Source organism: Marmota monax, unplaced genomic scaffold (assembly GCF_021218885.2).
Source record: "Marmota monax isolate L192 unplaced genomic scaffold, Marmota_monax_Labrador192_F-V1.1 WCK01_AAM20220418_F8-fsc00050, whole genome shotgun sequence".
NCBI classification, from domain to species: domain Eukaryota; kingdom Metazoa; phylum Chordata; class Mammalia; order Rodentia; family Sciuridae; genus Marmota; species Marmota monax.
The window spans coordinates 6,557,328-6,581,241 of record NW_026694552.1 but is presented as its reverse complement, the minus strand read 5'-3'; the positions used below and the strand labels follow the sequence as shown (position 1 = coordinate 6,581,241).

Genomic DNA, 23,914 nt, shown 5'->3' with positions numbered 1-23,914 from the left:
GTGGACGTTCATATCTGATTTGCTTAGTCCAAATCCTTCAGTTCAGACAAAGATAGAGGAAGAAAGCTTAGAGCAGAAAAAGCCATCAGGGGGAAAGTTACAAAAGGAGACTGCTACTAACAACTTTCTATCACCAGAGGGCGTAAGTGTCCAACCAACAGCGCCACCTCTACAGGAGACTGCTACTAACACCTTTCTATCACCAGAGGATGTAAATGTCCAACTAACAAGGCCACCTCCATTTGCTGGGAGGCCCCCAACCCCCGCAATTGATAGTTCGGATCCTGAGACAGGATCTCAAGTATTAACATGCCCTGTATTTGAGATAGGAGGGCAGCAAATTCACCATGTTTTAAATTTCAAAATAGTGAAGCAGCTAAAAGAGGCTATAACAACCTATGGTCCTCAAGCACCCTTCACTGTAAGCTTGGTCGAATCCATTAACAACTTGAACATGACGCCAGCAGATTGGGCTAATATGTGTAAAGCTGTGATAAATGGAGGTCAATACCTGTTATGGAAGGTTGCCAATGAGGAATTTTGCAAGGAAATGGCTAGGCAAAATGCAGCAGCTGGTTTTCCTCAGAGAAATCTAGATATGTTGTTAGGAAAGGGACCTTATGAGGATAAGCAGCAACAAATTGCATATGATCCTGGCATATACGCACAAATTGCTGTAGAGGCGGTTAGGGCATGGAAGACTTTACAAGGACATGGAGGTTTACAAGGTCAATTATCTAAGGTAATACGAGGAGCTAATGAATCTTACGCTGAATTTGTAGATAGGCTTATTCAAACAGCTACCAGAGTTTTTTGAATACAGAACAAGCAATGCCATTAATAAAACAATTGGCTTATGACCAAGTGAATCATTGGTGCAGAGATATCATTAGACCATGGAAACATGAAGATTTAAACACATATATTAAATTATGCAGAGATATTAATGAACAAGAGCAAGTCGTGCCAGCTGCAGTAAAACAGGCTTTAGATGCCAGAGACATTAATGAACAAGGGCAAATTGTGGCAGCTGCAGTAAAACAGGCTTTAGATGCCAGGCCAAGAACATGCTACAATTGTGAACAAACAGGACATTTTAAAAGGAATTGCCCCATAGGAGGAGGGTTTAACAAAACTAGGTATCAAAGGAGTAGAATACCGGGTATTTGCCCACGATGCCGTAGAGGGAGACATTGGGCTAATGAATGCCGTTCTCAAACCACCATAGAGGGTACTCCATTATCAAAAAACGAACAAGGACCAGGTGTTTATCCACGATATCATGGAGAAAGGCATTGGGCTCCATTGCCAAAAAATGGACAGGGGTGATGTGATTCTGCAATCTGTATATGGGGTAAAAATGGGAGCTCATAACCCACTTGAATCAAATTGTGAAATATGATATATCAAGAACTATGTAATGTTTTGAACAGCCAACAATAAAAAATTTTAAAAAAAAATGGACAGGGGGGCCCAATGCTTCGGGGCCCAAAACCACAAATATACAGAGCACTGGAGGAACCCAGCAACCCCATCAGGGTAGTGCCCAGGACACATTGTCCATCATATCCCTCATCAGACAAACCAGAGGGAGCGCAGGGTTGGACATCTGCGCCTCCGCCAGATCAGTACTAACTCCAGAGATGGGAGTTCAAATCATTCCCACAGGGGTAAAAGGACCTCTTCCCAAAGGAACAGTAGGCTTATTATTGGGACGCAGCTCTTCTACCCTAAAAGGACTTATGATAAGTCCTGGGGTAATTGATCCCGATTATGAAGATGAAATAAAAATTATAGCCAGTTTTCCAAAGGGTATATCAGTAATTTCACCAGGAGATAGAATATCACAGTTACTAATAATACCAAGCCTACATGATAAATTCTCCAGTCGTGCTGTAGAAAGAGGTTCCAAGGGATTAGGCTCCACAGGTGTAGATTGGGATATGCTTTCTTTAAATTTAGATTCTCGCCCCATGCTAAAACTAAATATTCAAGGACATGAATTTAATGGACTACTGGATACAGGTGCAGACCTTAGCATCATCTCTCGTCAAGAATGGCCAAAACATTGGCCATTACAACAAGCCACTCAAACGCTTCGAGGCCTAGGAGTGGCGACTAATCCCCATAGAAGTGCAATGGTATTAGATTGGAAGGATCCTGAAGGATGTGAAGGAACTATACAGCCATATGTATTGGATCATCTTCCTATAAATTTATGGGGACGAGATGTCCTAGATCAATTAGGTTTGACATTAACAAATAACATCAACCAAAATGCACCCACTATTATGACTAGACAAGGTTTTAGGAAAGGAAAAAAGATTAGAAAAACAAGAACAAGGTATAGCAGCACCAATACAAATAGATCAAGGAACAGAGAGACATGGGTTGGATTTTCAGAAAGGGCCACTGAGACAATAAAAATTACTTGGAAATCAGAAAGACCAGTATGGGTTCCTCAGTGGCCCCTGACTAAAGAAAAGATACAAGCAGCCCATGACCTGGTCAAACAACAATTAGCGGAAGGACATATACAACCTTCTGTATCTCCCCATAATACTCCCATATTTGTCATCAAAAAGAAATCTGGTAAAAGGAGATTATTGCAAGATTTAAGAGCCATTAATAATGAGATGGTTATTATGGGACCTGCTCAATCAAGGATTCCTCAATTGTCTGCTTTGCCAAAATCCTGGTATGTTTTAGTTATAGATATTAAAGATTGTTTTTTTTCAATTCCAATTCATCCTGAGGATAGTCCATGTTTTGCATTTACTATCCCTGCACTGAATCATGAAGGTCCTGATCAGAGATATGAATGGAAAGTACCCCCTCAAGGGATGGCTAACAGCCCAACTATGTGTCAAATTTATGTTAACAAAGTAATCCAGCCACTTAGAAATCAAAATCCTGAACTACAAATATTTCACTATATGGATGATGTATTATTAGCACACAAAGCTAAAAACACATTGCTAGAATGTTATGCCACACATACAAACTTATGAAAAATTATAATCTAGAGATAGCAATAGATAAAGTACAATTAAATTTTCGAATTAATTATTTAGGAGTTCTATTATCCTCAACGATGGTCCATCCACCAAAAATTCAAATATGAGTAGATCAACTCAAATCACTTAACGACTTTCAAAAGTTATTAGGAGACATAAATTGGATAAGGCCTTATCTAGGTATACCAACAGGAGAGTTGGGACCTTTATTTGATATCCTAAAAGGTCCATCAGATCCAAATTCACCCTGAATGTTAACTCCTGAAGCAAGAAAGGCATTAAAAATCATTGAAACATATATGGAAAATATGCATTTGGATAGAATTGATATAAGTTTGCCTTTATTATTTATTGTACTACCAACAAAAAATATTCCTACAGGAGTATTTTGGCAAGAAGGTCCATTATTATGGATACATTTATCTTATTCTCCTAACACTATTCTTACTAGGTATCCTGAGGCTGTAGGACAATTAATACTCAAAGGAATAAAAGCAGCAAAGGGAGTGTTTGGAATTTCTCCCAATAAAATTATTACTCCATATACTATGAATCAAATTGATGAGTTAGCTAATGAGTTAAATACTTGGGCAATAATCATGTGCAAATCTAATGTTTCATTTGATAACCACTTACCATCTAATCCTTTATTGTCTTTTTGGTCATCACATCCTGTAATTTTTCCAAAGATGACAAGAAAAACCCCTATCATGAATGCTCCAAATATATTCACTGATGGATCAAATAATGGTACAGCAGCAATAGTTACACCTGATCAAACTTTTACATTTTTAGTACCCAAACAATCAGCTCAAAAGGTAGAGCTTAATGCAGTATTACAAGCTTTTGTGATGTTTAAAGATTCTGTATTGAATTTATTTTTCGATAGTCAGTATATAGTTAATGCTATAGTATCCCTTGAAGATGCTGGTAGGATTTCCCCTTCCTCTACTGTTTTCTCTTTGCTTTCCACTATACAAAGTCTAATCTGGGACAGAAAAGATCCATTCTTTATAGGACATATCAGGGCACATACAGGATTGCCTGGAGCCCTTAGTTTGGGCAATGATTTAGCAGATAAAACTACACATGACATACATATTTTCTCTACACAAGAAGAAGCTATAAATTTTCATAAAAAGTTCCATGTCAATGCTAATACTTTACAAAAGTGTTTTAAAATAACTAAGGAACAAGCTAGACAAATAATAAAACAATGTCAAAATTGTGTGACCTTTTTACCACAAGTTAATCTTGGAGTCAATCCTAGAGGATTGATACCTAACCATATTTGGCAGATGGACGTCACACACTTGCCAGAATTTGGAAATTAAAATATTTGCATGTTACAGTTGATACTTCTTCTGGATTTTTGATGGGCTCCCTTCATGCCGGAGAAAAAACTAAAGATGTTATAGCTCATTGCTTACAAAATTTTGCCACTATGGGCATTCCAAAACAGTTAAAAACAGATAAAGCCCCTGGTTATCCTTCTACCTCTTTTAAACAATTTTGCTCATCATTTGGCATTACTCATATAACAGGAATCCCATACAACCCACAGGGACAAGGCATAGTTGAAGAGCTCATCAAACTATTAAAATGTACTTATTAAAGCAAAAAGAAGGAATTGGGAAGGGTTATATATTCCCCAAAGATAAACTTAAAATAACCCTTTTTACTCTAAACTTTTTAAATTTGGATTCATCAGGGCTTAGTGCTGCGGAAAGGCATATGTGTCCAAAAAATGTACATAAGCCCAAGGTACTTTGGAAGGATATTCTAACAGGACAATGTAAAGGTCCTGACCCAGTAATTGTCTGGAGTCAGGGGTCTGTTTGTGTGTTTCCACAGGGAGAACAGCAGCAGATTTGAATTCCAGAGAGATTAACTAAAGCAATTTCTACAGACCAAAAAGAAGATGATTTGGCTCAAATCCATAACAGCTGATATGCAGAACTCCAGTTTGGCTATCCTTACATCTGCGACAGAACCAGGATGCTTTTTTCAATATCTATTTTATTATTGCCCTTTCCCACATCATGAAGTTCTATTTTGTTTTTTGAGCTCATACAGACCTAGGTTAATGTTTTGCTGATCAGTTCTATTTTTTGACTATAGAGTTTTTAAACATTGCAATGGAGATTTCACCTGTAAAAAGTTATAAGGCCTTTACTATTATGTTATGTGTTGTATGTATTATATTATGTGTGCACACTTGTGTTTTGTGTTATATGTTTGAATGTCCATATGTCCATATATCATATATGATGAGTGCTCATGAAAAAATGGATCCAAATATTTTTTTATTCACGTGATTTAAATGGTTTAATTTAAATTGGGTAAACAACTGTTGAGGATTGTTTTAATATGTGAACAAAAAAGGAGGTTAACAGATCTGTTTGTTTACTTTCACCTTTCCTTTTCATTATATTTCATAAGTCTCTTCAAGATAATGTAAATTGTTAAGAAAATTGTTTTCTTTTAGTGCCTTCTGGAATGTTACATAATTTTTTCTTTAGCCATTATTGCCAGAATTCCTATCTTCATCCCAGTGCCGGTGAAGACAAAGATAAAACCAATCTACAGCTTCTGCAATAGCCATCACTGAACTGCTTGCAGAACTTGCCTGGACTATGTATCACTTGTATGCATTGTGAACTCACCTGTATGCATTGTGAACTATCTGTTGGTGCAGAGACTTGTGGTAGTGTTGGGGTATTTTTGCTGATGATGTCATCGGTGGTACAATTTTTCCAAAAGGAGCCGTCAATTGACTTGGTGTATCTTCCTCCCTTCTGCTTGTCATGATCGTTCAGCTAAAATTTGGGGGCCAACAGAGGTGAGGCAAAGAACCTCACCCCCCCCCCCGCTGGTACAAAGACCTCTCCACAGGTGTGGCTGTATACTGGACCAGTAGTCAGTGACGGGTAAGATCCAATTATAATGGTACCAACCTAAGACAGGAGGCAGACGCCTTGAGGTCAGTTCATCCGATAACGGGTAAGGACCATATGTAGTATTGGACAACCTAAGGCAGGCACGGTCCCTAAGCCACATGCTTGTTGTTTAAACAGAGAGGGGGAGATGTTGAGAGCCACAGCCGAAGGGGCCCCAGCAAACTTTCAGACTGCCAGCTGATGATTGGCTCACAGCGCCCCAGCAACATCTAGCTGATTGGCTCCTCTGCGGTGATGCTCATTGGGCTGTTTCCCTGCCCTTTCAGACCATGGAGCTGCTCATTGGGGGACTTTTTTGGCTCCACCCACGCGACCCAGCCAATCGGCCTCAAGAGCAGGAGGATTGTGGGAGGTGGAGAGGCTTGTGGTTGAGAGAGAGGCTTGTGGGAAGCCGGTGGTGGCAGTTGGGCTCTGAGGGTTTTTCCTGAGGAGCGGTTTTGTTTGGCGTGTGTGGTTCTAAAAATAAAGTTCGTTTCTTTTGACAAGTGGCTCCTGAATTGTGCCCAGCCAGACTGCGGCAGTGCTGAGAATCAAACCCAGAGTCTCACACATGCTAGGCAAGCACTCTACCACTGAGCCACAAACCCAGCCCCATCTAATGTATGGGATTATAGTGTCCACTATTTATCTCATAGATGGTCTAATTTTCCAAGAAATGTTATACCTTTCAATTGATTTACTCACCTGATTCCTTTTTTTTTTTTTTTTTTTTGGTGGTTGTGGTATTGGATATTGAATACAGGGACACTTTACCACTGAGCTCCATCTCCAGCCCTTCTCATTTTTATTTTGAGACAGGTTTTCACTATGTTGCCCAAGCTGGCCTCAAACTTGCAATCATCCTGTCTCAGCCTCCTTAGTAACTGGTTCCTATTTTTGAAAAGTATGTTAACACTGAAATGATCAATCATCCTGGCTTTCCCAGAGCTGAAGGATATTCTGGGATAATCAGTGTTAAAAGCAGAAAAGTCTTGGGCAAACTGGGATGGATAGTTACCCTAGAACACTTACTGATGGTCCATTGTTTATCTAACATGACTTTAGGCACTGATGGGTTGTCTTCCAGTCCAGACATAAATGAATGCCAGAGAAAAATGATGCTTCAAGGCAGAAATGCACTAGTGTCTAACAACAAGTTCTTTGGGTAGGAAGGAGATCCCTGATTTGTAATATTTGTTAATTTATCAGGTGTAGACACTCCCACTATGGCCAATTTCAGGCTACCAATGTGATGTCACTGAATGGAAAAGAGAAGAGTTGTAAAATAAAACACAGTTATTTAATATTTCTATTACACAGATTACAAAAATGTAAATAACTTTAATAATATAGATTGTAGTAAAATTATTAGGAAGTGATGAGTTTGAGTATTCATTAAATTTATTTTAGTGTAACTTATTTAATTGTAGGCTTATATGATCTAAATTTTAATAATGACTTTTTTCAACCACTAACTTGAAAACTTCCTTTGGAAATTAACCACCAGTACTCATGAATCAGTACAAGTCAGTTCCAGCACACTATTGAAAAGATCCTGGGAAAGTCACCACTTGTCATTAAGTATGTCTTTTCCACTGGTATGACACAAAAGCCTGAAAATCCACCAAATGAAATTTATTATGTTGATCTGAATTCCTCCTCTGGTATACTAAGAACAAGAACAGGAATAAGGATATTTAAGTTCCTATCTCAGCCTTATCATGAATTAACTGTGTGACCTGGACCTATTTGGAGCCCAGGTTCTTCATCTGTAGAATAAGGGAGTTAGAAAATTATGTTCTTAAATGACTCTTTCAGACATGTTTATGAATATGTGTATGGATATTTGTGTTTATAGCTCGACTGAGGTATAATTGACATATAACAAACTGAATCCATTTGAAAAATACAATTTGAAATTTTTTGACTGAAATCAACAAAGACAAGATAATGAACATATCTATCACCCAGAAAAGTTTTTTTGTGCCCCTTTGATCTATCTCTTCATCTCCCCATTCCTATTCCCAAATTAGCCCTTACTTGCTTTCTGTCACAAACACAGTACTTTTTGAATCTTCTAGAAATCTATAAAAACAAAATAATACAGTATGTATCCTTTTCTCCTAGCTTCATTCACTCAGCATATTTATTCTGAGATTCGTTCAAATTGCTGCATGCATCAACAGTTTGTTCTTTTTATATTTGCTGTATTATATTGTATGGATATTGTACAATCTGTTTATCCATTTACTTGCTCATGGGGACTTGAGTTGTGAATAAAGCTAGTATGTGCATTCACGGCAAGTCATGTAGACATATGCTTTCATTTCTCTTGAGTAAATACCTAAGAATAAAATAGTTTGGATATGAGGTATGTAAGTAACATTGTGAACAACTGAAATTTTTCTTCCAAATTGGATATACAATTTTACATTCATAATCAATGTTTGAGAGTTTCATCACTATAAATGTTGAATGTGGTCAACCTTAATGTTAGCCATTCTAGTGGGTGTGTAGTTGAGGCTCATGGTGGTTTTAATTTTCATTTTTCCTAAGAAATAATGATGTTATAATAATAATGATCAACCTGACGATGTGCTTCCATGGAAAAACATTAGAAAGAGGAGCTATTCAGCATTCTTTAATCTCTGAATGCAATTTTGCATCAGAGAGATAAACAGAATGTGGTTAATTCAAAAGGACACAAGGGGTAACACAGATTTGGGAGTCATGGTAACTTCCATGATACCACTGGGCAGAGGTAAAGGGTGCAGGTGAGAATCATGCACAGGACTCCACATAAGAATGAACCATAGAGAGGCTGGGGTTGTGGCTCAGTGGTAGAGTGCTCACCTAGCATGCTTGAGGCACTGAGTTTGATCCTCAGCACCACATAAACGTAAAATAAAGATATTGTGTCCACTTAAATAACTAAAAAAAAAAAAACTAAAAAAAAAGAATGAACCATAGTTTCACAAACTGTTCATACTCTTTTCTTACCTATAAATTGGGATAGTAATGTTTTAAATATGAAAGAAACAAATTATTTCATCCAAATTATTGTATTATATAAACAAATTATTATATACAAATTAATGTATGGATAGTCATGCTTGGGCTAAACTGAACATTAGGAAATATTAGCTATTTAAAAATGTTAATATTATTATATTTCAGTAGTTAAGTATCTATAAAAAACTTTTACAGATGTAGATGCTTATTATATCAAGTATTGGCATAATATTCACATTTTAATCTCATTAATGTGTCACAACCTCTCATACAAATATTTTTATTTTCTAATGAGAGTAATTTATGAATATTTAATAATGATGCTGTGTATTTTCATATGCTTATTTTTAAATGTTTTTACTAGTGCATTATAGTTACACATAATAATGGGGTTCATTTTGACATAATCCTAGATGCATGGAACATAATTTGCTCCCTTTCAGTCCTCAGTGCTTTCTCTTTCTCTCCCCTCCTCCCTCCTAATGTTATCCTTTCTCTACTGCTCTTCCTTGTATTCATTTATTGTTGTTATTGGTCCTTTATAGATATATACAAAGGTGGAATTCACTGTGGGATATTCATATATGTACATAGCATAATTTGGTCAATTTCTTTTTTCAGTTCTTCCCTTTTCACATCTCTCCCCCTCATACCTCTTCTTCTACTCTACTGATCTCCCTTGCATTTTAAGGAATCCACCCTTCTCCATTTTCCTCTTATTTTGCTCTGTCTTCTGCATATGAGAGAAAATATTCAACCCTTGAGCTTATGAATCTGCCTTATTTCACTTAGCATGATGCTCTCCAGTTCTATCCATTTACCAAAAAATTCCATAATTTCATTCTTCTTTATGGCTGAATAAAACTTCATTGTGTATCTACACCACATTTTCTGTTTCCATTCATCTGTTGACAGGCATCTGGGTTGATTCCATAACTTGGATATTGTGAATTGTGCTACGATAAACATTGAAGTGAGCTAATTTTAGAGGTTTTGTTTTTTGATAAATACCAAGAAGTGGGATAGCAGGGTCATTTGGTAGTTTCATTTCTAGTTTTTTGAGGAATCTCCCCACTGCTTTACAAAGTAGTTGCACTAATTTGCAGATTCACCAACAATGTGTGAGAGTAACATTTCCCCCACATCCTCTCCAGCATTTATTATTATTTGTATTATTAAGGATTGCCATTCTAACAGGAGTGAGATAAAATCTTAGTGTAGTTTTTATTTGCATTTCACTGATTGCTACGAATGTGTAATACTTTTTCATATATTTGCTAGCCATTTGTATTTCTACTTTTGAGAAATACCTATTCAGTTATTTTACCCATTTATCGATTGGTGGCTTTGTGTGTGTGTGTGTGTGTGTGTGTGTGTTAAGATTTTTCAATTCTTTATATAGTCTGGGCATTAATTCCCTGTCATAGGAGTAAGTGACAAAGCTATTCTCCCATTTTTCAGGTTCTCTCTTCATGCTCTTGCTTCCTTTTCTGTGCAGAAGCTTTTTAATTTGATGCCATGTCACTTATTGATTCTTGGTTTTATTCCTCGAGGTATAGGTTTCTTGTTAAGGAAGTCAGTACCTCTGGCAATATGATAGAGTATTGACATTGTGTTTTCTTCTAGCAGTTAAAAAGTTTCTGGTCTAATTCTGGCATCTCTAATCCACTTTGATTTGACTTTTGTGCAGGGCAAGAGATAAGCATCTGGTTTCATTGTCTGCATATTGATATCCAGTTTACCCAGCACCATTTGATAAAAAGGCTGCCTTTTCTCTGACATATTTTTGGCAGCTTTTCCAAGTATCAGATGACTATAACTATGTGACTTTGTCTCTGTGTCTTCTATTTCATTCATTTTCATCTCTGTTTTGATGCCAATAGCATGCTGTTTTTGTTATTATAGCTCTGTAGTATAATTTGAGATCAGGGATTGTGATGCTTCTGGCCTTGTTCTAACTGGTAGTAAAATTACAGCTCCTTAAGTAAACAGAAAATGAGGTAGAAGGGCAAGAGAAAGTTTGAAATATTTAAAAAGTGAAGGGAGGGTAAGCAGGGGACAGGTAGCACGTGATGGCTATATTTTGAGCCAATATGTGTATGAATTAAGGATGTAAAGCCATTCATTTGCAAATGCCTATCCAATTGTTATAGCACGATTTGTTGAAAATATTATCTCTTTGCATTGCATCAATTGTCCAATGAGGGTAGATATATTTCTAGACTCTATTCTGTTTCATTGTGTATATCTATCTTTGCACCAGTATCACAAAGTGTTTTAAAAGAAGAAAAATAACTCACCAGTATGATTTTTATTTTTAACAGCAAATCTATTAATTATAAAAGTAATACATGTACATGGTAAAAACATCAAGTAGAACAGGAGGGTATAGATAAAAAGTTTCTTTCCTATTCTATTTATTGCCCTGCTTGCCAAATTCTTCTTGCCAGAGCTTATCAGTATTTGTGATTAATCATATATATTATTCCATACATTTTTCTGTACAGACACATACAAATACATATACATGATTTTTACACACACACACACACACAGTTTTGCAATTTTTCTTTTAACTTTATATCTTTAAGTTCTTAATGTGACTGAGTTTTATCATATTTTTACCAGACTGACAGAGGAACTAGGGTAATCAGAGAATACAAAAGGGGGGAAGTGCTCAGGAAAGGCATAACCATCTCTGTAAACCCAACATTAACACAAATCCTGGCATATAATAAATATTCAATAAATATATGTTAAATGAGTAAAGGGAACTTGATTAATCTGGGAACAAACTATTTTGATTATTATTCTTATGGGAGCCTGGTCTCCTTACTGAGAGTTACCATCTCCCAGGAGGTGGTAAAAAATATACAATTATGGATGAGGTCATGGAACAGCTGGGTTTTCCACAATCTCTCACCTGAAGTATTGTCTCACTTTGTTTCTTCTACCACTAGATTCACTGCCTCTAGCACATATTTAATTCAAATGGAAAGTTAACTCAGATTACTACAGAAAGAAAATCTAGGAGTTAAAGACTACACAGCTGAATGATACTATAGACACATACTCATACAAACAAGTACAACTAATTGATGCCTACTGTGGAGAAGAAAACATTGGGAAGCAGCCCTTCAAGGCTAAAATCAATTTATCCCATTTTATAGATAAGAAAATGGAGGTTCTAGGAATCTAAGTGAATTGTTCAGGGTCACACAGGTAGTTGAATAGCTTCCAGGGACAACTCTACACTTTAATAAGGCCAGCCTATTTCTGTTGATCCCATTCTCCATTCATATCTATTTCAATGAGTTTTTGCTATTTTCCTTGCCTGGCACTCTATTTCTGCATTTGTCTCATCTGACATTTTGTGGAAACAAGGCAGAGATAGGAATAGGGTGCTATGAATGATCACTGTTGGGCTAAGTGAGATGTCAGGAATGAGGAGTGTGTTAGTCTTGGTAACCCATGAACAAATACAAACACATTTATGAGATACTAAAAGTTCAGAAAAAAGGGGCTGGGGCTGGGGCTGGGGTTGTGGCTCAGCAGTATAGCACTCGCCTAGCAATTCAAGGCCCTGGGTTTGATCCTCAGCACCACATAAAAACAAATAAAATAAAGGTACTGTGTCCAACTACAAGTAAAAAATAAATATATATTTTTTAAAAGGTCCAGTAAAAGAATTAAGACTGGGAACTGGAGAGCACTCTCAGGAGCCTAGTAGTAGTATGGATACTATGGTAGCTCACGAAATTCTAAAGCAAATATTTCTCTCTTCTCTCTTTTACTGAGATACTTACAAAAATAGCCATGTAACCTTGCAGTTTTTTTTTTAAATTCTAATTTTTTTTTGGTACCAGGGATTAAACTCAAGGATGCCAAACCACTGAACCACATCCCCAGTCTTTTCTATTTTTTGAGACAGGGTCTTACTAAGTTGCTGAGGTTGGCCTTAAACTCACTAAGTTGCTGAGGCTGGCAATCTTTCTGCCTCAGCCTCCTGAGCTGCTGAGATTACAGGCATGTGTCACCCTGCAGTCTTAAAACCAAGGTCTATTATACTTTTGTCTATCTCAATCCTTCTCACTCTTCAAGACCAACATCAAGTCTTACCTCCTCCATGAGACTTTCCCAATTAATCTAGCTCATTTCTCTCTTTCATGAAATATAAGTTTACTTAAAATCAGCACCATAAGATATAATGTATGTTTGTATACTCCTTTGTCTTTTAATCGATTCAAGGATCTTGTTTAAGTAGACTCATTCATGTATGTTTTTCCTACTGTTTCTTTGCATGGTCTGAGACTTGGAAGACCTGGCTGAATTCCAGCCTCAGCTCTCTCACTAATGATCTGTGTAACCTGGAGTTAGTCACAACTTTTCTAAACCTAACCTTCCCACCTTAGAGGGTTCTTGTGACAGTACAGTTAACATGGTAATACAATATATAAATATAAGGTATTATTGCTGAAGACATTTAAACTAAGGTGCTTCTGTCTTTTACATCCTATTTAGTAGACGGTTTTATGTAAGAAATGGCAATCACTGACACTTGTTTCATAGGAGATTCCTCAGCAAAGGTTAACAGATTTGGAAAAACAATACTGCACATCTGTTAAAGGTGGTACCAAATGGAGAGAGTCTCTATGAAGTCAGTTCAGAGGCTCTCCTGGGAAATTACCAGGTAATTCCAGGCTTGTTCATTTTTAAAGCTTCCATCTTTCTAAATGTATCTTCATGTAAATGATCTGTGTCAATGCTGTGAGAAACAAAAAGAAAAAATCTTGAGTAAAGTCAGGCCAGCAAATTCTTGAAGCAACTCTCCTATTCTAAAGGATAACATTCCCATTCATACTTGCTCCATGGCACCAATCAGTTACTGCATCCGCTCATTTATCTACCTCCTCCCCCAGCCTTAACTCCTTTCCTCTTGGATTCTCACTCCTGTCCCTGCCTTGTCCAACCCCCTGTCCATTAGTCCATTAGTTCCTGCTCCTGTAGCTGCAATGTCTCCCTTTCTATGGGCTCCTTTATTTCAGCCTACAAACGTACCTATCTCAAGGCAAAAAGAGAACTCCCTACTTTTTGCAGCCCCACACCTCCGTCCAGCTGTGACCTTACATCTGTACTTTTCACAAACTTCTTGAAAAAGTACTCTCTGCTCTCTCCATTTCCTTACTTCTCTCGAGTTATTTCATATGGTTTCTGACCCTACCACACCACTAAAACATCATTTCATAAGGTCACTTATAAATTCCTAATTGCTCAATTCAATGCACATTTTTCAGTACTCATTCTAATGGACCTCTCTGCTGCATTTGATGTTGTTGAGCATTTCTTCCTTGAAACTCATTTTCCCCTTGGCTTCAAGAACACCATTCTCTCTTGGTTCTCTCCATGGTTTTTCCTTTCCATAGCTACCTCTTAAAAGCTGATATTGCTCAGGACCTATTCCTCCAGAGAGATTTTTCATGTTCTTCTCTCCTAACTCTTCCTAACAGATCCTAACCACTGCCATAACTTCAGATATCATTTCTACATAGATGATTGCTTCCCAGGTCATACTCCTGTATCCAGCTGCCTACCTACTAGAAAACTTCCTGAGTGTTTCTTAGGCACTTCAAACCCAATATATGTATCCATGATTAAAACCTACTGACTACAAAAGACAACTCTTTCAATTATGAATGAAGTATAGTTTTTAGTGGATAAAAACTAATCTTTATCTAGAAAAGCAAAATGAATGGCTTCATTTATATAATTGTATGGTAGGTGTATATTTAATACCATACAAGTATAACAACACCTTTAGAATATTTTGAGTGACCTAGCAAAAGCTGCCTTCTGTTGTTATAGGTAGCATTTATCACTGGGTTTGCAGGGGCAATTTTATCAGGAAGCCTAGATGTCTTCTGGAAGTAAAGAGAACTCACAACCCTTTATTTCTACATTTAAAATTAGGAACAAGTATCAAGGATGAGCTAGGGAATCTCATCCAAGGTCCACTGGCTGGGAAAGAGGCCAAGATGACTAAAATAAAATTGAAGAAAGAGGAAGGCTTAAATGGTGAACATTGCTCCACTCAAAGGCCTTGGTGGGCAAGAGAAGCCTTCAGCATGTATATACCTGTGGTGATAAATGGAGCTCCTCCACACTCAGCTACCCTGACACAAATGGTACTTTATGAAACAATGAGTGCACATTTGTATATAGATTAAAATATCTGTAACTGTGGAGTGGAAGTGTAATGTCACTGCAGGGCTAGCAGGGATCCTGGAACAACCAGTGCATCACTGTTCAGTTACTTCTGTTTGAATGGGTAGGATCTTTCTCAAGATGAACACCAAGGATCAGTGAGAAGCAGCAGCAACCATAGACTGATTTCCCATCTAGCTTTGGAAATATGGGATAAGGAGTGGTTCCAAAATGTACTATTACTACAGGAGCATGTAGGATAAAGAGATGACTGAATATATGCTCAAATTCTACTAACAGGTCTAACTTCGTCACATATGATATATGAGGGTCCTGACTCCTCCCCAGGCCCATTTACTGACATACTGCTTAGCAATTTGTGCTCCAGCAATGCCAAAGTTCTCAGAAATTTCACACCCCTGTTCTCATCATGAACCATAAACCATGTTGTTTGTTGTCTGGGTACCTTTCCTTATGCTATCTCCTAAGCCTGGACTACCCTCCTCCATCATTACCCCCACCTCCCCTAGCTATAGTCATAAACATTCAGCTCTTGTGGCCTTTCTTCCAAGAAGCTTTCCCTGACCCTTTTGAGCTGGGTTAGTGTATCCTGCAATGGCTTCCTTAATACCTCTTGGTTGATTATCTCATTGCTTTAATGAGTTTAGGTATCTCTCTACTACTGGGCTCATTGGCCCCTGAAAAGTATTAACAAAGTCTCATATCTTATTCATTCTTGTTTCATTACATCACCTGGAACATCAATCTGACACATAAGAGGTATGGAATAAGTGCTTGTGGAATGACTGAAGATGAGCTTTGTCATTTTAAGGACACACTTTTTATTTTTCTTGATCTTCTGAACATCTAGACACTTAGTCTTTATTGAACATAATAATAACTGTCTTCTTGCTTTGGCCCTGGATGATCTAAATTACTAACTGGCTTCTTATATGTAGTTCCAAGCAGTGTGCCAGGAAATTTACAGGGGAACTATAATGAGGAACAAGATTCAGACCCTTCACTGAAGCAGCTCATAGAAAATAACCATCTTATAGCCTTTATAATTTCTACAGAAGACAATTCTTAGGAGGCTCTCTTTGATTGACTCATTTCCGGCTCACTATATTAAATGATCCACATGTTCCTCTAACTTGGGTTAGTACCTGTTTCCAATGATTTCAATTTTGTTTTGTATACATTCTAACACTCAAAATTTATTTGAAATCAACATATTATTTCCACTCTGTTTGTGTGTCCTTTATTTTCTATTCAAATTTACAATTGCACACTGCTCTCAACTTGTGGATTGACAAGTTATGAGGGTTTGAAAGTTGGCCTGAAAACATAATTAAAGCTTATAGGTTAAAATACATAGGTTAAAACATAAGAGAAATGGGAAATAGTGTAACAATTTATAACTAATAACAACAACAAAAACAAGTAACTGCACACCATGCCCCCCAAAATAATTTCTTCTTGCTATTATTTAGAAACTTTACCACACCATACACACTGTTGGGTGCTGCCACGTTAAAACTACTTTCATTTAAATAAACCTTAGCTGAGTTTATTTAACTTTCTTGAAAATAAAGTTTCCATCTACATCTTTTTGAAAGAGACACTATGAAGTTCCCTAATCCCTGAGGTTTGTAATATTGTGCATAATTACCTCTGCTTGGGCAATAATCACCACACTCTCGAGCCTTTGGAACCAACAGACTTCATTCTCTGGTAAAGAACCAGTTTTGTTTTAGACATACTTGTAATCCATCCTTTATGCTGTTTTCATTTACAATTCAACCTATCAAATTGATTTTGGAATGTGGAATTTTTGTTCAGGCTTTATTTTCCATTATGTGTTCCAGTTCTGAATGCCAGAAACAAATGGCCATTTGGCCACTAGTTAATTACCAACAGAGCACAGTTGTATTGTAATTAAGAATTACTTTGTGTGTTATGCCAGCTTGCTGAGTTGACAGACGGACACTGATCAGGGAGGGTCAAGACCTCCATCTTCTGTAATTATACAACTACAGCTTCATCCCCTTGAGTTTTGGAGACACTTAAAATATACATATTAAGCATTCATAATGTATTAAAAGTAGAAATGGAAAGGGCCTAAAATTTATGGAGTACCTCCTATGTGCTAAAGGTTGTACATCTAAATTCAATGCCCATGTTAACCTTGGGTAGTCAATACCAGCTTCATCCCCATTTTCAGACAAGGATACTGAAGTTCAGAGAGATTAAGTTAGCATGCTGGTCATGTAGCCAGTAGATGTTAAGATCCAGGATTTGAGCCAGACCTAGCAAAATCTAGATCCTATGCTCTCTTTCCCCTACCATGCTTCTTCCTTTAGTAGCAAGATACAAGGCTGCCTGTTCTCAGATTCTCCCCTTACACTTACTTTATTATTTTGCCTAAGCTTTGTCTGCCTTCAGTTTTACTTCTCTTTCTTCACTGAAGTGAATGATGACCAAACCCAATGTGCCTGTCCTGAAAAGGGCCCTCTGCCCATTTCCCCAACCATAGTGACTTACTAGAATGTCTGAAGTTTACATATTGGATGAATCAGTACATCACAGAGCATTTGCACTCCAAAATCCTTGAGGTCATTTCCACTTAAGTCTAGCAATGCTAAATTCTCATTTCTATTGAGGACTTTGAGGCAAGGGCTCCATAGCACACACCTGTGAGGTGACATTCTGCTAACCTGAAGGGTTTGAAGATTTAAGAAAGAAATCTGTGAAATCCCAAGTTCCATACTAGCCTTCCCTTTCATAAACAGCCTGAAACAAAAGCTCACCAGAGCCAGGCACAGCTATGCACACCTGCAATCCCAGCAACTCTGGAGGCCAAGGCAGGAGGATCACAAGTTCAAAGCCAGCCTCAGCAACTGAGCAAGGCCCTAAGCAACTCAGCAAGACCCTGTCTCTAATAAAATATAACAAAGGGCTGGGGATGTTGGGAATGTGGCTCGGTGGTCAAGCACCCTTGGGTTCAATCCCTGATACAAAAAAAAAAAAAAAAAGACAAAACAAAATTCACTAGACATGAATCTCCATACACTTACCCCAAGGACTGTAGCTTGCAGCAGGGGTGTTTCAGCCCTTCACACAGCACCTTCATGCCCTCATCCCCTAAGGCATTGTCACTGAGGTCAAGGTCTCTCAGGTGTTCATTTGTATAGAGTGCATTGCAAAAATCCTGGCAACACGTTCCAGTCAGATGACAGGTCCATAACCTGCCAATAATTAAGGAAGAGAAAGCTGATGACATTTCATCTATACCAGGTCACTATAGGAGTTGTGTTTTCCCGTCAGAAAATCACATTAGATAATTAGAGTGCCACGTTAGAAAAAAATCCCTTAGGTCAGAGCAAAGCAGTGATTGTGGAGAAAGGATAATTTATTCCCTCTAAATTATTTGGCTCTTCATTTATTGCTTCCTTGGAGATTCAATCACCAGGCCAAGAAATATTTAATTTGGGGAATTGCTCAACTATCAAGAAACTGCCTATGGCTATAGTCCAGAATACTTACGCCAGATCCTTTAACTGACAGCCGGGCTGTTTTAATCCTTCACACAGCAATTTCAGTCCCAAATCTTCAATTCTGTCATTAATCAAAAGCAGTCTTGTCAGGCTCCGGGTGGAGCTCTGGACTTGGGCAAGGCGGCTTACAGGAAGCTACAGAGAGGGAACATTCAGAAAGCCTGGAAAGATGAAGACACCACGATGGCTGTTAACTATAGCAGCTGGGATTCCTGCTGACCCTCAAATGCAAAAGCTCATGAGGACAAGGATAAGCAGACAATACACAAGATTCTCAATTACTCCCTTTGCATGCAGCAGACCTTCACAGAGATGCTGTACTCCTGTCTCCCAGGACATTGGCAAACACAAACATTTCTTTTAAAGTGTGACTCACTTGCAAGAAAGAAGAGAGCTCCACACAGCTCACATCTGAGAGGTAACATTTGCTTAAGCTAATCAGAGAAAAAGAAAAGAAAAATCAGCCACTGTCATCATTTGGGATTCCTGGGCATGTCCTAGCAGCCTCCCTGCTTCCTCCTTTGAATTCCAGCTCGTGTCCCACCACCTTCATAGAAGCGCTTCCTGATGTCTCCAGCCAACAGTGACCTCATCCTCTTCCTGAGCTCATCTGACATTAAACGATTCCACAATATGTTTACGTATCTGTTATGTTCTTAAGGGTAGCCCTGTCACATGAAGAACTTCTGATAACACCACTGACATCTATCCCCACAATCTTTGGATACATAGTAGGTATATTTTATGTAGTTAATAATTGATGTCATTCCTATAAACACAAAGCTGTGGTATACTACAAAGAATATCAGATTTGAAGACATATGTTGGAATCACATCCTGACTATCACTTATTAGCAGTATGACTTTGAACAAGTCACTTTTCCTCTAATCTTCAGTGTCTTCATCTGTACAATGCAGATAAGAAAGTCTGCCCTTTATGTTTATTCTAAGTAGTGAATAAAGTGAGATAACTTCTGGGAAGCACCAAGCACATAGCTGGCACTCAACAAGTGATCATTAGATGATGCAAGAGAGTTGTAAGAAACTTACTCTAGTTTCTCCAATTTATAGTTAGAATGTCTAAGACCCTCACAAAGATACTTCACTCCTTTGTCCCCCAGGGGATTTTCACTCAGGTCCAATTCAGTGAGATATGGGTTGCAAATGAGAACAGAGGCAAGATACTTGCAAACAGCCTCTGAGCTTTTTGGGAGAAGGCTAGCACACAACCTGAAAAGAAAGATGAAGAGAGACAGAATTGGCCATTTTAGAATACTACTCATTTTCTACCTATAATACCACATGAACAGAAAAAAAAAGTTTCACAGTTATAAGACCCAAAATCTTTTTTTTTTTAGAGAGAGAGAGAGAGAGAGAGAGAGAGAGAATTTTTTAATATTTATTTTTTAGTTTTTGGCGGACACAACATCTTTATTTATATATGGTGCTGAGGATCAAACCCAACGACGCGCGCATGCCAGGCGAGCGCACTACCGCCTGAGCCACATCCCCAGCCCAAGACCCCAAATCTTAAGCATGTCACAAAATTATGAAATGTTTCCAAAACAAGGTGTTTCACAGTGGGAACTCAATAAATGTTGACTTATCTTAGAAAAGGGTTGGGAGGAAATCTTTTTTTAAATGATTTTTAGAAGATTTATTAAGCAAGAATATATTAGTAATCATTGCCAGACTTAATAGGAAATATTAAATTTCCGGTCCAATTTTCCTTCCTGGATAAGTTTTTCCTTCCTATCCCTATAAGTTTTGAAAACATAATACCAGAAGAACAGGGGTTCAATTCCAAACAGAGCTTCTAAGAGTGAGTTCTTGGGAGTGGGTCTAAAATTTGGATAGATATTTTCTGATCTTGCGTAGGTACAGCGAATTAAGGCAGGATCTTCAATGAGCCCTCCACGGTTGAGGTCATTATACTGAAGCAGATACTCCCATTTAAGCCCGGCTCTTATGGCCAACCTCTCAGCTTGCGCCTTCAGGGTTTCCGGAGATATGTTGTATTTGGTGTACTCAGCGGGGTCAAGGGTAGGGAGTAGAGTGGCCAAACGCAAGGGCTTATACTTTGGAAACGACATCTTGGTGCCCTGGCACAACTGCGACTGCCGAAATCTTGATAATCTAATCTAACTTTAAATTCCTGTATTAATTTAACACTCTATCTCATTTCTTTCAAATCCCAGAGGGAAAATTCTATAATTGTCCTTAATAAACTTTATAGCCAATGCACTTTGTTTCCTCTTTTTTTAATGTTTTTTTTAGTTGTTGATAGACATTTATTTATTTATTTTTATGTGGTGCTGAGGATTGAACTCAGGGCTTCACAAGTGCTAGGCTCTACCACTGAGCCACAACCCCAGCCCTCTTTTCCTCTTATCTAAATATCCACTATTATTAGTTCCCCATCCTTAGAGAAACCTAATTTATCAGAATCATCCATATAATATTTATTTTTGGGAATGAAGAGTGTTTTTTATTGACTTCCCTGTTGCCTTAATCTTTGTTTCTCCATATTAAGTAGTCAAATTCCTGAACCATTTTCCATCAACTTTTCTTCTACCACTTTCAAGAATTTCTAGATATACACTACAATCTTTTAATCCTCAATTTTTTTCTTGACTCACTATGTTCCAAACTAAGTCTTTTTTTTTTTTTTTGGCTGTTTAAAGAAACTTTAGTAGGGCATGGCAGACTTTGCTTCTTAGAGTTAAAGGTTAAAGAGGAAGGGCATCACATGGACACTTTCTCAAAGCTGTCACAGAAACAGAGATTGTGATGAACAGTATTCTTCCAGCCTTTTGGTTCTGTGCTGTCCAGAAAAAGGGGAAGTGTTGTCAAATGAAACTGTAGATCTACTACATATTGAGGCCACCCACAGCAGGAACTGTTTCTTAGTGCCAGGGCAATTAGGTGAAAGTAATTGAGAGGGGGCTGGGACCAGAGCCCTCCCCTCTGGGCTGATGGCTTTGGGAAGCCTCCACCTTTGGAGGGGGGCCCTTGAGTGAGGAGACAGAGAGCCACAGAGGAGCTGTCATCCTGGTCCTTAGCCTCCTCCTCTTCAGGGAGCTCCCAGTTGCTGGGGGAAGAGATGAAGTGCTTCCAAGGGATAGACTGCTCGCTGGAGGAATGCAGCAATGATTTTGCCCTTGTGACCTCTAAGCAGCTGGAATCTTCCTCCTTCAGGAGTGGCTGAGGGGATGTGTTGAGGATTGTTTTAATATGTGAACAAAAAAGGAGATTAACAGATCTGTTTGTTTACTTTCACCTTTCCTTTTCATTATATTTCATAAGTCTCTTCAAGATAATGTAATTGGTTAAGAAAATTGTTTTCTTTTAGTGCCTTCTGGAATGTTACATAATTTTTTCTTTAGCCATTATTGCCAGGATTCCTATCTTCATCCCAGTGCCAGTGAAGACAAAGATAAAACCAATCTACAGCTTCTGCAATAGCTATCACTGAACTGCTTGCAGAACTTGCCTGGACTATGTATCACTTGTACGCATTGTGAACTCACTTGTATGCATTGTGAACTATCTGTTGGTGCAGAGACTTGTGGTAGTGTTGGGGTATTTTTGCTGATGGTGTCATCGGTGGTACAATTTTTCCAAAAGGAGCCGTCAATTGACTTGGTGTATCTTCCTCCCTTCTGCTTGTGATGGTCGTTCAGCTAAAATTTGGGGGCCAACAGAGGTGAGGCAAAGAACCTCACCCCCCCCCCCCCGCTGGTACAAAGACCTCTCCACAGGTGTGGCTGTATGCTGGACCGGTAGTCAATGACAGGTAAGATCCAATTGCAATGGTACCAACCTAAGACAGGAGGCTGACACCTTGAGGTCAGCTCATCCGATGATGGGTAAGAACCATATGTAGTATTGGACAACCTAAGGCAGGCATGGTCCCTAAGCCACATGCTTGTTGTTTAAACAGAGAGGGGGAGATGTTGAGAGCCACAGCCGAAGGGGCCCCAGCAAACTTCCAGCTGCCAGCAAACTTGCAGCTGCCAGCTGATGATTGGCTCACAGCGGCCCCAGCAAACTTCTAGCTGCCAAATGATTGGCTCCTCTGCATTGATGCTCATTGGGCTGTTTCCCCACCCTTTCAGACCACAGAGCTGCTCATTGGGGAACTCTTTTTGGCTCTGCCCATGCGACCCAGCCAATCGGCCTTAAGAGCAGGAGGAGTGGGGGAGGTTGAGAGGCTTGTGGGAAGCTGGTGGTGGCAGTTGGGCTCTGAGGGTTTTCCTGAAGAGCTGTGTGGTCCGGTATGTGTGTTCTAAAAATAAAGTTCGTTTCCTTTGACAAGTGGCTCCTGAATTGTGCCCAGCCAGACTGCAGCAGGGATGGGAATTCACTCATCAGATCCTCCCCTTTCTAGCTTGCCATGGGGATACACCACATTGGGTTTCACCCACATCCACAGGTTGGGCTCAATATCTGGACCATATTCATCAGCATTTGGGGTTTTTTCCCAAAAGGTACTTTTGGTGGTTCAACTATTCGAAGTTCATATCTGGCAAGATTCTGCTCCATCAGGGCCAGGTACATTCCCCTTATGTCAGTCCAGCAGTCCTGGAACCTTGCCATGGAAGCTGTCCCAGAAGTCAAGATCTTGGAGTTTGAGGTCTACTTTTAGGGAGAGAAGGCACAGAGCAAGAGTAGAGGATATACCAAACTCAGTCTTGAATAAGGTTCAAAAGGAAATGTATTTATAGCTCCCCAGTTTTGAAATTTTAAAAAGAGGTACTTTGTATAAAATGAGTTCTCAAAGTGGATTTTATAAAGCTTTAATGCTAAAGAGCTTTTGCTTTTTAAAAATCCCACATAAGCTGGAACAGTGGCACATGCCTGTAAACCCAGCTACTTGGGAGGCTGAGGCAGGAGGATCTCAAGTTTGAAGCTATCCTCAGCAACTCACTGAGATCCTCAACAATAAGACCCTGTCTCAAAATTAAAAAGGGGGGCTGGGGTTGTGGCTCAGCGGTAGAGTGCTTGCCTAGCACATGTGAGGCACTGGGTTCGATACTCAGCACCACATATAAGCAAATAAATAAAGGTCAATCAACAACTAAAAAAATTAAAAAAAATAAAAATAAAAAATAAATTTAAAAAGGGGGCTGAGTATTTGGCTCTATGGTAAGACACCCTTGGGTTCAATCCCCAGTGCTGCCAAAAT

At 38.6% G+C, this 23,914-nt stretch overlaps 2 protein-coding genes and 1 pseudogene across 2 annotated transcripts in view; all 3 read right to left on the bottom strand.

The window, feature by feature from the left end:
- Positions 1-11,258: 11,258 nt before the first annotated feature.
- The window catches only part of LOC124076733 (NACHT, LRR and PYD domains-containing protein 12-like), a 49,806-nt gene continuing 37,150 nt past the window's right edge, over positions 11,259-23,914 (bottom strand). The window contains 5 exon segments of the mRNA XM_046420811.2: positions 11,259-13,733; positions 18,247-18,417; positions 18,716-18,861; positions 19,103-19,160; positions 19,777-19,956. Coding sequence (XP_046276767.1) covers positions 13,652-13,733; positions 18,247-18,417; positions 18,716-18,861; positions 19,103-19,160; positions 19,777-19,956 — 637 coding nt within the window. The 3' untranslated portion in view covers positions 11,259-13,651.
- LOC124076687 (NADH dehydrogenase [ubiquinone] 1 beta subcomplex subunit 4-like) lies at positions 20,048-21,424 on the bottom strand. Its single transcript, XM_046420746.2, has one exon. The coding sequence runs from the start codon at positions 20,817-20,819 to the stop codon at positions 20,421-20,423; it is 399 nt and encodes a 132-aa protein (XP_046276702.1). The 5' UTR covers positions 20,820-21,424; the 3' UTR covers positions 20,048-20,420.
- LOC124076698 (forkhead box protein R1-like) lies at positions 21,468-23,286 on the bottom strand (annotated as a pseudogene).